At 43.7% G+C, this 16,023-nt stretch overlaps 1 protein-coding gene across 1 annotated transcript in view; it reads right to left on the bottom strand.

Annotated features, from left to right (window-relative positions):
* The window catches only part of LOC123998360 (BMP-binding endothelial regulator protein-like), a 24,071-nt gene extending 9,606 nt beyond the window's left edge, over positions 1–14,465 (bottom strand). The window contains exons 1-4 of the mRNA XM_046303491.1: positions 13,301–14,465; positions 11,922–12,007; positions 5,648–5,747; positions 2,843–2,925 (exon numbers count right to left, since the gene is read on the bottom strand). Of these exons, the coding sequence (XP_046159447.1) occupies positions 2,843–2,925; positions 5,648–5,747; positions 11,922–12,007; positions 13,301–13,415 (384 nt within the window). The 5' untranslated portion in view covers positions 13,416–14,465. The remainder of the gene's footprint in view (positions 1–2,842; positions 2,926–5,647; positions 5,748–11,921; positions 12,008–13,300) is intronic.
* Positions 14,466–16,023: the final 1,558 nt, after the last annotated feature.

Here is a 16,023-nt window from a genome sequence, read left to right as displayed (position 1 = left end):
TTAGAACTAGGAGTGTTAGAACTTAGTGTTAGAACTAGGAGTGTTAGAACTAGTAGTGTTAAAACTAGGAGTGTTAGAACTAGGAGTGTTAGAACTAGGAGTGTTAGAACTAGGAGTGTTAGAACTAGTGAGTGTTAGAACTAGGAGTGTTAGAACTAGGAGTGTTAGAACTAGGAGTGTTAGAACTAGTAGTGTTAAAACTAGGAGTGTTAGAACTAGGAGTGTTAGAACTAGGAGTGTTAGAACTAGTAGTGTTAAAACTATGAGTGTTAGAACTAGGAGTGTTAGAACTAGTAGTGTTAAAACTAGGAGTGTTAGAACTAGGAGTGTTAGAACTAGGAGTGTTAGAACTAGGAGTGTTAGAACTAGTAGTGTTAAAACCAGGAGTGTTAGAACTAGGAGTGTTAGAACTAGGAGTGATAGAACTAGGAGTGTTAGAACTAGTAGTGTTAGAACTAGTGTTATAACTAGTAGTGTTAGAACTAGTAGTGTTAGAACTAGTGTTAAAACTAGGAGTGTTAGAACTAGGAGTGTTAGAACTAGGAGTGTTAGAACTAGTAGTGTTAAAACTAGGAGTGTTAGAACTAGGAGTGTTAGAACTAGGAGTGTTAGAACTAGGAGTGTTAGAACTTAGTGTTAAAACTAGGAGTGTTAGAACTAGTAGTGTTAAAACTAGGAGTGTTAGAACTAGTAGTGTTAAAACTAGTAGTGTTAGAACTAGTAGTGTTAGAACTAGGAGTGTTAGAACTAGTAGTGTTAAAACTAGGAGTGTTAGAACTAGGAGTGTTAGAACTAGGAGTGTTAGAACTAGTAGTGTTAAAACTATGAGTGTTAGAACTAGGAGTGTTAGAACTAGTAGTGTTAAAACTAGGAGTGTTAGAACTAGGAGTGTTAGAACTAGGAGTGTTAGAACTAGGAGTGTTAGAACTAGTAGTGTTAAAACCAGGAGTGTTAGAACTAGGAGTGTTAGAACTAGGAGTGATAGAACTAGGAGTGTTAGAACTAGTAGTGTTAGAACTAGGAGTGTTAGAACTAGTAGTGTTAGAACTAGTAGTGTTAAAACTAGGAGTGTTAGAACTAGGAGTGTTAGAACTAGGAGTGTTAGAACTAGTAGTGTTAAAACTAGGAGTGTTAGAACTAGGAGTGTTAGAACTAGGAGTGTTAGAACTAGGAGTGTTAGAACTAGTAGTGTTAAAACTAGGAGTGTTAGAACTAGTAGTGTTAAAACTAGGAGTGTTAGAACTAGTAGTGTTAAAACTAGGAGTGTTAGAACTAGGAGTGTTAGAACTAGGAGTGTTAGAACTAGTAGTGTTAGAACTAGGAGTGTTAGAACTAGTAGTGTTAAAACTAGGAGTGTTAGAACTAGGAGTGTTAGAACTAGGAGTGTTAGAACTAGGAGTGTTAGAACTAGTAGTGTTAAAACTAGGAGTGTTAGAACTAGGAGTGTTAGAACTAGGAGTGTTAGAACTAGGAGTGTTAGAACTATGAGTGTTAGAACTAGGAGTGTTAGAACTAGGAGTGTTAGAACTAGGAGTGTTAGAACTAGTAGTGTTAAAACTAGGAGTGTTAGAACTAGGAGTGTTAGAACTAGGAGTGTTAGAACTAGTAGTGTTAAAACTATGAGTGTTAGAACTAGGAGTGTTAGAACTAGTAGTGTTAAAACTAGGAGTGTTAGAACTAGGAGTGTTAGAACTAGGAGTGTTAGAACTAGGAGTGTTAGAACTAGTAGTGTTAAAACCAGGAGTGTTAGAACTAGGAGTGTTAGAACTAGGAGTGATAGAACTAGGAGTGTTAGAACTAGTAGTGTTCGAACTAGGAGTGTTATAACTAGTAGTGTTAGAACTAGTAGTGTTAGAACTAGGAGTGTTATAACTAGGAGTGTTATAACTAGTAGTGTTAGAACTAGGGACCACAACACGTTGTTTGTGTGTGAGGTCTGGATACTGGTTAGACCCCCCCCCCATTCCCGCCGCGTGGGTATCTTGGGGATGGAGTAAATTAGTGATGTGTAGAGCTCTGCTTTTTTCACACGCTACCCTTCAACACGCAGACTAACACAGTCTAGTTTGACTGGACCTCCCCAATGTTGGAGCTGACACTCCCTCACACAGCTGTGTCCACTGCCATTGACTTATAGTGTTCAGATCTGTGCATGTGTTTTGTATTTTAAGTAGTATTGTGGGACCATGTATGTGAGTGTGTGGTGTGTATACAGTAAGTGAGGTTGGGTATACATGTGTTTTGAGGAGACATGTGGGGTTAGTCTTGTGAGGTAGACACTGGGTTGGGGAGGCTTGGAACCAGAAGGGTGGACTGTACTGCCAAGTTCACCTTGCTCCTCTCTCACAGACATTGAGACATATATCCTCCCTCTTCATCTTTCTATCTCTCTCTCTCATCCCTCCAACTTCATTTTGCTTTTCTTTCTCTTTATGTCTCTTCTTCCTCCAACCCCTTGGCTATCTGTCCACTGTCTCATTCTTTCTCTCCCTCACATCTCTCATTCCCTCCCCAACTCTGAGTCTCTATCTGCGTCATTCAGCCTCCCACTCTAAAAGTTTGTCTATCTTTCCCTAGATCCTCATTTATCTCTCTCTCTTTCTTCATTAATCTCCCTCTCCACCCATCTCTCTTTCACTCACTCCTCTGTCGGTTTGCCTCTTTTCCACTCACTCCCCACTATCATTCCCTCTCCCTGTCTGCCTCTCTCTTAGTACTCCCTCTCTCCTTCTCTCCTTCATTTACTTTACATTCCCTCTCCTTACTTTTCTCATCATCATCTCTCTCTCTCCCTCTCTGTTACCCTCCCTTTCTCTCTTTCATTTCTCTGTGTGACAGTCACCTGACAGCGGCGAGAGATGCAGGGCTTGATGGAGCTGGTCCAGGAGACAGAACTATTATAGGACTCTCCATCCAGCTGACAACCTAGAGGAGAGAGAGGGAATGAGAGAGAGACAGGGGAGGATAGAGAGAGAGAGTGTGGGGGTAGAGAGAGAGACATAGAGAGAGAGGGAGAGCGAGAGAGAGAGAGTTGGCACTCCAAACCTGGATGTGAATGTTTACTAGTTTGTGGAAACTAAAAGTCTACAGGGAGCACTAAATGGACTACATGTGTGAACATAGAGCTGTTTGCCTTTCCAGACCATACGTGTTGGGACAGATTGAACACAGGGTTACAAATCCATTGTAAGCGATGCCTGGAGGGAGTCTGTGTGCCACCACCGTCAGAGCCAGCTGGCTATAGTGTCCCCTATGGCTAGGGAAGGCCTTTCTTTGATTGTCTTGATTTGGCATAGCGATGGTAACGTTTAGTAGTCTCGACACTGCCACACACACTACCATTCAAAAGTTTGGGGTCACTTAGAAATGTCCTTGTTTTTGAAAGAAAAACATGTTTTATTGCTTCTTTAATCAGAACAACACTTTTCAGCTGTGCTAACATTAATAATTGCGAAAGGGTTTTCTAATGATCAACTAGCCTTTTAAAATTATAAACTTGGATTAGCTAACACAACGTGCCACTGGAACACAGGAGTGATGGTTGCTGATAATGGGCCTATGTAGATATTCCATTAAAAATCTGTCGTTTCCAGCTACAATAATCATTTACAACACTAACAATGTCTACACTGTAATAATTTGATAAATTTGATGTTATTTTAATGGACAAAAAAAATAGCTTTTCTTTCAAAAACAAGGACATTTCTAAGTGACTCTAAACTTTTGAACGATAGTGTATGTGCAATTCAGACACTCGAGACAGCCAGCCAGACAGACAGGCAGACAGGCAGACAGGCAGGCAGGCAGGCAGGCAGGCAGGCAGGCAGGCAGGCAGGCAGACAGGCAGACAGGCAGACAGGCAGGCAGACAGGCAGGCAGGCAGGCAGGCAGGCAGGCAGGCAGGCAGGCAGGCAGACAGGCAGGCAGGCAGGCAGGCAGGCTGGCAGGCTGGCAGGCAGGCAGGCAGGCAGGCAGGCAGACAGGCCAGCCAGCCAGACAGACAGACAGGCAGACAGACAGGCAGACAGGCAGGCAGACAGGCAGGCAGGCAGGCAGGCAGGCAGACAGGCAGGCAGGCAGGCCGGCAGGCAGGCAGACAGGCAGACAGGCAGGCAGACAGGCAGGCAGGCAGACAGGCAGGCAGGCAGGCAGGCAGGCAGGCAGGCAGGCAGGCAGGCAGGCAGGCAGGCAGGCAGGCAGGCATGCACAAACTCTCTGACAACCCCAATCCATTATATAGATGTATCAAGATACCAGAACATGTTGTTGTGAACTGTCCAGGTCCATTCCAAGGGCATGATAAAAACACCATGTGAAATGGGCCTGAGATCCACTATGAGTAATCACAATGCTCCAGATACACCACCCACAGTCAATAAGGGACTAAATTAATATGATCTTCAATTTCAACAGATATCGGGTTGTCTGGTTATGGAAACAAAGCAAAACCATTCCTATGATAAAACCACTGCATTAAGTACTTGTGGGAGGTTTTCGTGCTGACATGAGCAAGTTCCTGTTCTAAATGTAGACATGGTCATGAATAAAACCCAAAGTCAACCACAATGGAGGAACAATAGGCACTAATACCGTTCACCATGACAACATGGGGCTTTCCATGGTCGACTTAAGCGAGATCCACCTCTTCTCATTTGAATGAACTCTAGTCTCGTATAATCTTGACGGCAAACAAAGGACCGCGTTCCTGACCATGAGGTGGTCAATGCTGTGTCCCGTATCCATGGTGACCCCAACACTACCCGACCCCGTGTGTTCCGGCCGGGAGGCGAATGCGAGCGGTCCTAGTCTGGGAGTCAGAGCGGCGCAGTGGCTCGTAAACAAGGTTTATTTCTGTGCCCTGTTAACCGAACGCTGAACCCAAACGGGTCCCAACCCGTCCCAGAGAGGAGAAGTCCACTACTGCAGGTGTGTGTGTGTGTGTGTGTGTGTGTGTGTGTGTGTGTGTGTGTGTGTGTGTGTGTGTGTGTGTGTGTGTGTGTGTGTGTGTGTGTGTGTGTGTGTGTGTGTGTGTGTGTGTGTGTGTGTGTGTGTGTGTGTGTGTGAGAGAGAGAGAGAGAGGGAGAGAAAGAAAGAGAGAGATGCTGGCAAACAGTGTGAGAAAGAATAGTTCTTAAGACTTAAATACGAACCGCTGTAGGCCTGTCACATGTTTGTGGGTGTATGTTAGTGGAAGCCGGGAAAATAATAGCTATATGTGTTTGTGTATGTAGTAATTTACCCTCAAGCAGAATCTTCAATTGGTCTTATACAGTACACATACACACGCACAGTAGCTATTGTGCTGTTAGAAGAAAAACGATTCATCACAAGGAGGCAGTAGTGGTTAAATAAGTAGGTTGACCAGTGCAGCTGGACTGACTGTCTTCTACTGTGGGACTCAAGCTGTCGCGTCACCCTCACTCCTACAGGTAGCATCAATGACCGTCAAACAACATCACTGCAATGCTGCAGCAAGGTCTATACATCAACACTAAAGAGATTCAGAGATAGACCTAACTCACTCCACGAGTCAAAATTCCAAGTTTATTGGTCTCGCTGAGACTACAGAACATTACATGCATCCCCTAACCTTTGACCTCATGTTTTCATGGTGATGAGAGTAGTGGAGTGTGTGTGTGCTGCTCACCTTTGCATCTCTCACAGCAGGCTCCCGTCTGTTTGACCACCAGAGCACAGTCCTCAGACACCAGGGGACACCTCTCCTGTTTACAGTCTGCCTTCCCCTCCTGAGAGACAGAGCAAAAGAGAGAGGGGGGAGGAGAGAGAAAGAGAGGGGGAGATGGACGGAGAGAAAGAGAAGACGCTGTTTGACTGCCATCAGTGTGTTCACACTATAAAGTCTCCGACACATTCCTTGTCGACACACCCCTTTTACAGGCTAAAATGAACTCGAGTTACACATGTACTTTACGCAGACATTCTCTTTCTCTCTTCTCAATTTATATACAACCTCACTTTATATACCAGCTTAACCTTTATCACTGCCACTAGCTTTATACACTCTCTTTATATAGTCCCCATTTACTCAGTGCAACCTAACTGGACTGTATAATGAGTCGACTTCAAAGCCGGACCGTGGCCCACATAACTAAAATAAAACTGGGCGGTTTTATTTACGGAGAGCCTTCACTGGTTCCCTAACCAGGCTGGTTTGGGTGATGTCATCAGTGAAGGCGAGAGAAGGGCGGCGAGAGGCGAAGGCACATGGGGTCCATACATAGTCTCTGTAAAGCGCTCCCCAAACCACTGGCCTAAATCGTAGAGATTTTCAGAGCACTTTCAACAGCCAGTTTGAGACAAATATGTCTGAGAGTGAGATATATGATGCCAGATAGATAAAGGGATGGAACGAAAGTGAGAGAAAAAGAGATAGAGGGAATGAGAGAAGGGCAGACAGATCCCATCAGACATGATGACTGGAAAGTCTGACAGGTGGAGAGAGAGAGAGAGAGAGAGAGAGAGAGAGAGAGAGAGAGAGAGAGAGAGAGAGAGAGAGAGAGAGAGAGAGAGAGAGAGAGAGAGAGAGAGAGAGAGAGAGAGAGAGAGAGAGAGAGAGAGACAGAGAGGTAGACAGAGAGAGGATGACAGGGTGAGAGAGAGAAATAGAAAGAGTGGTGATAAGTTGTGCGTCTAGTCTTCTGACGACCACAGTTATCTACAGTAGTGTCATAGAGGTCCCGTATTTGTCCTTGAATCTTTATGTCTCTCCACACCTGTGCTTTCCTAGTTGGGCTTTGGAGCCATTCCACTCGGCAGCCATTAACACTAAGTGGTGTGAAGAGGTTTGACCTCTCTCAGCAAAGGTCAGGGGTCAAATCAGGTCACCATGCCTCATTAACACTCAACATACCGTGCACTTTCTGAGGCTTCTTACTAGTCTACTGGTGGTATGTTGTGGCTTCTAATAGGCCAACGGGTGGTCTGGGGATTGTTATTAGACTACTGCTAGTCTCTTGTAATAACTAGAGAAACATTTGACCTGAAGGGTAATAACATGTTGATAGGTTAATGTGACCATCTAAAAAGATATATGTAGAGTATGTAAGATGTATTGATCCCTGACATGATGGTCATGTGGTGTGGAAAGATGACCACTAGATGGCGACAGCACAGGCAGTTTCACCATCTCCATTTGCCAAATTCAGAGAATCAAAATGTGTTCAGTCAAACCATGGTCTATGAATAATTTCTCTCTCCCTCCCTCCCTCCCTCCTAATCTCTCTCCCAAACTTTTCCACTATCACTCTCTCTCCTCCATCTATCTCTCAGCCTGACCCCAGAGGGCATGCCAAAACAAGCTGACAGACCCGCCAGCCGCCGTGCCGCCAGTCTTTCATGGAAGGATGGAGAGATCACTAAAAAGCTCTTCAGAGGAGCACTCAAATCAAAGGCCTATTTAAACCTGGACTCCTTGCCCTCATGACCCTTAACCTCCCTCCAAAGCAAACATGTCGCTACCCCACAGGAGCAGCAGTTGTGGCTTAAAACTGGATGAAAAAGGGCAACAATATATACATTTCACTGGCAGGTAGCCTAGCGGTTGGAATACATGATCCGATAAGGTGAAAATCTGTCGATGTGCCCTTGAGCAAGGCACTTAACCCTAATTTAATCGAGGGGCTCTGTACTACAGTGGAGGCTGCTGAGGGGAGGACAGAAACTATGTGTTTGATGTATTTGTATACCATTACACTGATTCCGCTCCAGACATTAACAGACATCCTCCCCAATTCAGGTACCACCAACCTCCTGTGCCGTACTACTATGTCTGTCCCTGTAAAACAACACATTTCACTGCACCTATCTGGTGTGTGACAACAAAACATATACAGTACCAGTCAAAAGTTTGGACACGCCTACTTATACAGGGTTTTCTTTATTTTTTGTTACAATTTTCTACATTGTAGAATAATAGTGACGACGTAAAAACTATGAAATAACACAAATGGAATCATGTAGTAACCAAAAAAATGTTAAACAAATCTAAACCTATTTTAGATTCTTTTAGATTCCTTTGCCTTGATGACAGCTTTGCGTACTGTTGACATTCTCTCAACCAGCTTCATGAGGAGGTCACCTGGAATGGATTTCAATTAACAGGTGTGTCCAAACTTTTGAGTGGTACTGTATATTTGTTATTTATTTTATTTAATTAGGCAAGTCAGTTAAGATCAAATTCTTATTTTACAATGACGGCCTACCCCGGCCAAACCCTCCCCTAACCAGGACAGCATTGGGCCAATTGTGTGCCTCCCGAAGGGACTCCCTATCACAGCTGGTTACGATACAGCCGGGATCGAACCAGGGTCTGTAGTGACACCTCTAGCAGTGAGATACAGTGCCTTAGACCGCTGCGCCACTCGGGAGGCCATATATATATATATTTGTTTCTACCCCTCCATTAGAAGTATCCTGGGAGGTCCAATAGCAATGCTGCCCTGAAGGTTCTCTAACACCATCTTTGCTCTATAGACCACTGGGAGAACTGTACCACTAGCCTCACAGTGCACTGACAGAAAGGGGGGAAGAGGGGGATGGAGAAAGAGAACAGAAAATAAAGGAGGATTTTGTCTTCTTTAAGTCTTCTAGACTACACTCTTAGAAAAAAGGGTTCCAAAATGGTTCTTCTGCTGTCCCCATAGGAGAACCCTTTCTGGTTCCAGGTAAAAACCCTTTTGGGTTCCATGTAGAATCATCTGTAAAAAAGGGTTCTACCTGGAACCAAAAAGGTTTCTTCAAAATGTATCCTATGGGGACAGCTGAAGAACCCATTAAGGTTCTAGATAGCATCTTTTCTTCTAAGAGTGTAGAGATATCAAGTTTCTCATTTCATCCTAGAATTTCTGCTTTTCTTTTTTGGAGTTTGGTTGTCCATTTTGACAGAATGGTGTACGAGTTATTGCTCCTTGTCATAAAATGACGTGCACATGCCAATTCCACACATAAATCCAATGTTATTACATCTCTGTACCTGGACAGACATGCTGGCTGGTTTAGTGGTTTGCTGACAACGCCAGTGGCAGAGGTAACGATTCTAAAGGTACACGGTGAGTATTGATCTCCATGTTTGTGGAGCGGTTGGAACAGGAAAGGACCTTTGGCTTCCCAAATGTTTGCAGATCACTGGTCAGCCTACTGAGCGCATCAATCATTGCTACCGAGAAAGAGGAGAGGGGGCAAAACGAGACGGAGAGTAGTAGATAGTAGGTTAACGAGAGCTGCCTCCTGGCTGTCTGTATATTATGTTTAGAGAGCGGGAGGCAGATTCCTGCGTCTTGTGAGACGGCTGGTGAAAAGAATGGCTTCTCTGTGTGCCTCAGTTTCCGCCAGTGAAGGGCCATTAACAGGTACTCCGCCGCAACTGAGAGCCTGTGAGTGACACTAGAGCCCTGACAGCTCCCCCCCACCCTTTAAAATCTGCTAACCCCCCGTAAAAGACAGCATCGCTGGCCCCCCTCCCCTGCGAGGCACTCTGGGGCCAGTGACATGACAAGATGAAAGGCTAGCCCTGGCCCTCTGATGACTGATAGCATTCAGCAGGGCTCCTAGTGATGGAAGCCTGATAAGGAGGTGGTTAGCAGAGGGAGACATATCAAAGAGACTATCAGAGCCGCTAGAGACAGCCGAGGCAGCATGGCCACAGTAGTGTGCACAGTGCACACAGAAATATATAACCTTGCACACGCACACTGTTTCTCTGTTTCACATAGGGCAAATACCCTGCAAGTCAAACAAGACATTTGTAGAAGCATCCTCACCACATGACACTTTTACATAGGGACTAAAAAGACAGACGAGGGAGAGCATTATTGAATCTGGCTTCTGGTGACAGAAAAGCCTCTCACTTGCATTCTCAACCCCTAAAACAAGAGACAGAGGTCAAAGAGCAAATGTTCCAGGAAAGACACCTCCTTTCACATTTTTGTAGCCTGGATTTAACAGGCAGTCGGGCAAAGACAGTAGGAAGACAAGGGTGTCTTTAAACAAACAATGCCATTTTGTTTAAAAGCCAGTGTGGGCTTAGAAGGGAAATAATTACATAGCTTAGCCTACTGCTCTTATTGAAACGGTAGCAACAGTATTCATAATTCTTTGTGATAATTACAGTACAGGCATATTTGCCCAGTTAGACCTACAACTCGCTATAGACTATACATATTTAGGCCACAATATGAATATTAAGAATATTCAGTCAAGCGCAGAGGCAATAATTACGCACAACAATTGCGTTTTGTTCCTCCTCTATGGAACCTACAGTGGGGAGAACAAGTATTTGATACACTGCCAATTTTGCAGGTTTTCCTACTTACAAAGCATGTAGAGGTCTGTAATTTTTATCATAGGTACACTTCAACTGTCAGAGACAGAATCTAAAACAAAAATCCAGAAAATCACATTGTATGATTTTTAAGTAATTAATTAGCATTTTATTGCATGACATAAGTATTTGATACATCAGAAAAGCAGAACTTAATATTTGGTACAGAAACCTTTGTTTGCAATTACAGAGATCATACGTTTCCTGTAGTTCTTGACCAGGTTTGCACACACTGCAGCAGGGATTTTGGCCCACACCTCCATACAGACCTTCTCCAGATCCTTCAGGTTTCGGGGCTGTCGCTGGGCAAAACGGACTTTCAGCTTCCTCCAAAGATTTTCTATTGGGTTCAGTTCTGGAGACTTGGCTGGGTCACTCCAGGACCTTGAGATGCTTCTTATGGAGCCACTCCTTAGTTGCCCTGGCTGTGTGTTTCGGGTTGTTGTCATGCTGGAAGACCCAGCCACGACCCATCTTCAATGCTCTTACTGAGGGAAGGAAGTTGTTGGCCAAGATCTTGTGATACATGGCCCCATCCATCCTCCCCTCAATACGGTGCAGTCGTCCTGTCCCTTTTGCAGAAAAGCATCCCCAAAGAATGATGTTTCCACCTCCATGCTTCACGGTTGGGATGGTGTTCTTGGGGTTGTACTCACCATTCTTCTTCCTCCAAACACGGCAAGTGGAGTTTAGACCACATGACCTTCTCCCATTCCTCCTCTGGATCATCCAGATGGTCATTGGCAAACTTCAGACTGGGCTGGACATGCGTTGGCTTGAGCAGGGGGACATTGCGTGAACTGCAGGATTTCAATCCATGACGGCGTAGTGTGTTACTAATGGTTTCTTTGAGACTGTGGTCCCAGCTCTCTTCAGGTCATTGACCAGGTCCTGCCGTGTAGTTCTGGGCTGATCCCTCACCTTCCTCATGATCATTGATGCCCCAAAAGGTGAGATCTTGCATGGAGCCCCAGACCAAGGGTGATTGATCGTCATCTTGACCTTCTTCCATTTTCTAATAATTGCGCCAACAGTTGTTGCCTTCTCACCAAGCTGCTTGCCTATTGTCCTGTAGCCCATCCCAGCCTTGTGCAGGACTACAATTTAATCCCTGATGTCCTTACACAGCTCTTCTGGTCTTGGCCATTGTGGAGAGGTTGGAGTCTGTTTGATTGAGTGTGTGGACAGGTGTCTTTTATACAGGTAACGAGTTCAAACAGGTGCAGTTAATACAGGTAATGTGGAGAACAGGAGGGCTTCTTAAAGAAAAACTAACAGGTCTGTGAGAGCCGGAATTCTTACTGGTTGGTAGGTGATCAAATACTTATGTCATGCAATAAAATGCTAATTAATTACTTAAAAATCATACAATGTGATTTTCTGGATTTTTGTTTTAGATTAAAAATTACAGACCTCTACGTGCTTTGTAAATACAAAAACCTGCAAACTCGGCAGTATATCAAATACATGTTCTCCCCACTGTAGGTGCCAACAACAAATAGGGAATCTCAATGTCAACTAACAGTTATCCGCCCTAACACCATATGCAAGATATTTAGCAAGAATTGGGATTTGTTCTCACCAGACAGACGCAGGTGATGCACGGGTTGTCCGTTATGTTCGGTATGTGGAGCACCTCTCCTTCGTTCTCGCAGATGGCTTCTGTACCTGTGAAGGGCGCGAGGAGAGAGGCAATAAATTCGCGCCTTTTCATCTTCATTGACGTGATAAAACAGCGAAACAACACGCCTCAGATAAATTACGTCATGGACAGACTCGCCATATTCCAATTGTGCTTTTTCTTAAGGTCTACCAGGAATTGCACCGGCTATGCCATAACTGTGAAGTATATTTCGTAGACGTTAAAATGAGCAGGCCTAATAGTCTGAGTTTTATCGATAAGGTTATATTTCTAATTTATTTTGTTGATATAGGCTATAGCCTATAACGTTTTCTAACTTACGAAATATTAGATCAGTTCATCAGAATATTTTTGTCAGAGTGATTTAAATTTAGATGAGACAACATTTTTAGTTGAGCAGAGCAGTGGCAGTCAGGAAAATGTTTTTTTTTGGGGGGGGGGGGGGGATTTGGTGACAAAGTGGTTTCTGTGAGAATTACAGGAGCAGGGCAATTACCCCGACCGTAGCGTACCCTACAACCTTCGCGTGTAATTAAACCAGCACAGCTTTAAGTGATTGTGGGGAAACCCAACACTTTAGCCTCAATCCAATGAGGCTTTTCTTCTTTTATAAAGCAGAGATGAATGAATAGCCCTATAAATGTTGTTTACTCTTCATCCACCTCTTGCAGCCGAGCACAGTGACAGGGCGCATTTGTCTTTATACAATCAGACAACTTTCCTCTCCCAAAAAAAACGGTGTTCAACTCCCGGCCCTGCAGGGAAAACAATAGACAGATGATATACCGCATATTTCGAATACCAGGTAGCGACACTCCATGGGAATTTGATCCGGTGAGATTATACTATAATGGTAGCCTACTCAGCTGATACCGATACGCAGATTTGTCTTCCCCTGAAAGAAATGATCATGTTTGCACAATGATAACGCGCCAGGTGACTTGGATACTGACCTCGACAGCACGACCCAACTCGAGTTTCCAAAACAACAGTAGATGGGGAAGTTATACTGGTGAGCCAATGCGCCTGTCATGAGGTTTCAAACGAGCCCGGGGGTACCAGTTACCCGACAGAACATTTTTTTTTCACCCAACTTTTAAGATCAATTCAATGGCATGGTGACATTTGTTGTTGATTTATGTTCAACCTAATGTAAATCAAAACTAGACATTGAGCTGACGTCTGTGCCCAGTGGCAAGTAACGGGAAAAGTGAATAGCCTACCTGTAGGCCTATAGGCTAGCTTTTGGGCTATATTCTTGTTTTTGAAAATTGTTGGACATGTTTTGAAGCTAAATAGGCCAAGTCAATGTATCTTACCTGTAATTAAAGGCGAGGAGGACTGTGGCATTTGGAACAGTAAAAACACGAATAAAAAGCTGCAGGTGAACTTATTAGTAAGTACCAAGGCGCTCGAGCAGCAATACAACATCATCCTAAAATTGGTCCAGTAAAAAAAAAAGAAGGAAAACGAAAAAAAGAAAATGATATGCTAGAATATATATATATATATAAATATATATTTATATCCCCATGGGTTGGTGTCCGACTGAAACCACTAGAATATATGGGACTCCAGCATAATTGCCCCCCTCAGTTAGTTTTGTTCCAGCCCATAACCTTCAGTTTGTCAAAATGCTAAACGACATCGCGTGTCCTCCGGCATCCGACAATCGACATGACACATGAAAATTACAATGACAATGCCGTGCGGACAGCCAGGCGACAGTCCTCATGTCGCGTCCAGGACCGCTCTTGTGTTCCCAAAACAAGTGCAAGGATAAGACAATGTTTCCAAAAAAGTGAAAAACAAAGTTCATAAGAGATTAAAATAAAACAGATGCGTATAGTAAAAATGACAAATAAAACTATTGGGAAATAAAATCCACAAATAGCTTAAAGAGATATATATATATATATTTATTTTTTAGCTTAAAGATATACTCGTAATTAAATGTCTTCAAAAATCCTCATGTTTGGCAATACCAAAAATATACAGATGTTGTCAAGCGCTAAAAGAAACCGTTTGCGTTCGAAATTTTTAAGTCCGTTTTGCGCCGAGATGCTGTCCAACTGTCTCAGGATTAGTAGCGGGTTTTAGGTTAGGCTACACGAGCCGGCACTGGTCTCTCACTCGGAGCTCCGCGAAAAGCGAACCACCTCCAGCCCAAAGTAATAGTAAACTGCTCCTACTGAGGCGCACGGCGATGCCAGCGTAATAGAAACCCTACTACTCCAGTTAAACATCCCCGCGGGGTGCAGGAACCTCCTCCAAACAAAACGAGAACGGCCCCTCAATATTTAAATAGTTGCCGGGGGTTTTAATAATCCGAGTGATATAACGTACAATCTTGCCCGCTGCTCCCGGCTGGCTGCCGCTGTGGTAATGAAACACTCCGTATAATACCGCGCCGGGAGAGACCCACCTACTGCTATCGGATCTCGAGGCTGGATCTCGTTTCACTACAAACAAGCCTGGAACACAACATGCGTACCACCTGTCCTTACTGATAATCTCTGCTGCGCTCTCTCAACACTGTCACGCTGCAAAACAGGATGAAACAACAACAAAAATCCCTAATTCAGGCCACTTTGTATCAAGGTGGGGTTTCTGCGCCCCTCGAGCTGCTGGGGGAACAAGCGGCATCCCACAATTGTTGATCTCTCCCCCTCCACCTGCATTGATGGGGCGCACCACGATGTCTGTCTGTTCAGTATCATATATTTGACATTTTCCAGTCATATCCTCAATGCAACACTTATTTCATAAATTAGGCATTTTCTTTGCTTGACCCCACTTCAAAGGCATTATGTCAATTCAGAATATATAATCTATGACATTTCAATAGCCTATAATAAGGGCACATAGCTAGTTTAGGCGACATTAACCAGCTTGCATGACATGAAGTGTCTGTTACTGTTGTTTGAGAAAGATTTAGAAATCTACAACTTTTAAAACAGTTTGGCCCTTAAAATTGTGCTTCTGAAGAACCTCAAATGGGAAGGAAAAGCATTTCTTCAAAGAACCAATTATGGCCAAACCCTGTATTTACAACATTTAACTGTCAAGGAACAATGTTTTATTTTATCTAATTGTATTGCTCTTGTTACTTCGCATTGTAAACATGCCACGAGTGACGAGTAAACCTAGTGAATGTGTGTGTGTGTTAGAAAGGGAGTGTGTGTCACTTTCTTTGTGTCGACAGCGTGTGTGTGTGTGAACATTGTGTTAATATTCAACGCTTGATGGCGCTAAAGAGCACCCTTTTGAAGTAGAGGTGTCTATTCCCAAATTCGCCGCAAGATTATTACAGATGCCGATTTGAACAGTTATTTATTTAACTGTGACATAAATGACCCTCTTCCACTCTAAAACGAAAGAGCCCTATTAAACTGTCGTAATTCAGATTCCGTTGTATGGTTCTTTGTAGCGTAGTTGGTAGCGCATGGTGCTTGTAATGCTAGGGTAGTGGGTTTGAATCACGGGACGACTCATAAGTAAATTGTATTGTATTGTATTCACGTATGACTGTAAGCCGCTTTGGATAAAAGCGTCTGCTAAATGCATAAGAGCATGGAAGGATGGGCAACTTTGATGGTGGCGTGGGACACAAAAAACGGAACTCATTAGAGGAGCAACAGTAGCTCGTGGGTCTGCATACCCACACCCATTCCACCACCTTGCAAACAAAACATTTAAGCGGCTCCCCCGTGACAGTGAATATATTTATTTTTGTTTTAAAGTACATTTCCTGCAATTCTGCTATGGGGTGTAGAGAAAATGTTGCAGTTTTAAAACAAGTTTCATGCAATTCTACACATTTTGCCATGGGGAACAAAGAAGATTTTGCAATTTTATAACCCATTTCATGCAATTCTATTAATTTTTCCATGAGGCAGAGAAAAAAATGCAGTTTTTCAGCTAATTTCCTGCAATTCTACACATTTTGCCATAGCTGGAGGCAAATCTTTGCAGTTTTTAATATGATAACTGATGATCAACCATGCTTACGACATGTTTAGATAGCTGCCCACAAGACTAG

Source organism: Oncorhynchus gorbuscha, linkage group LG15 (assembly GCF_021184085.1).
Source record: "Oncorhynchus gorbuscha isolate QuinsamMale2020 ecotype Even-year linkage group LG15, OgorEven_v1.0, whole genome shotgun sequence".
Lineage (NCBI taxonomy): Eukaryota > Metazoa > Chordata > Actinopteri > Salmoniformes > Salmonidae > Oncorhynchus > Oncorhynchus gorbuscha.
This window is presented reverse-complemented; position numbering and strand designations above follow the sequence as displayed.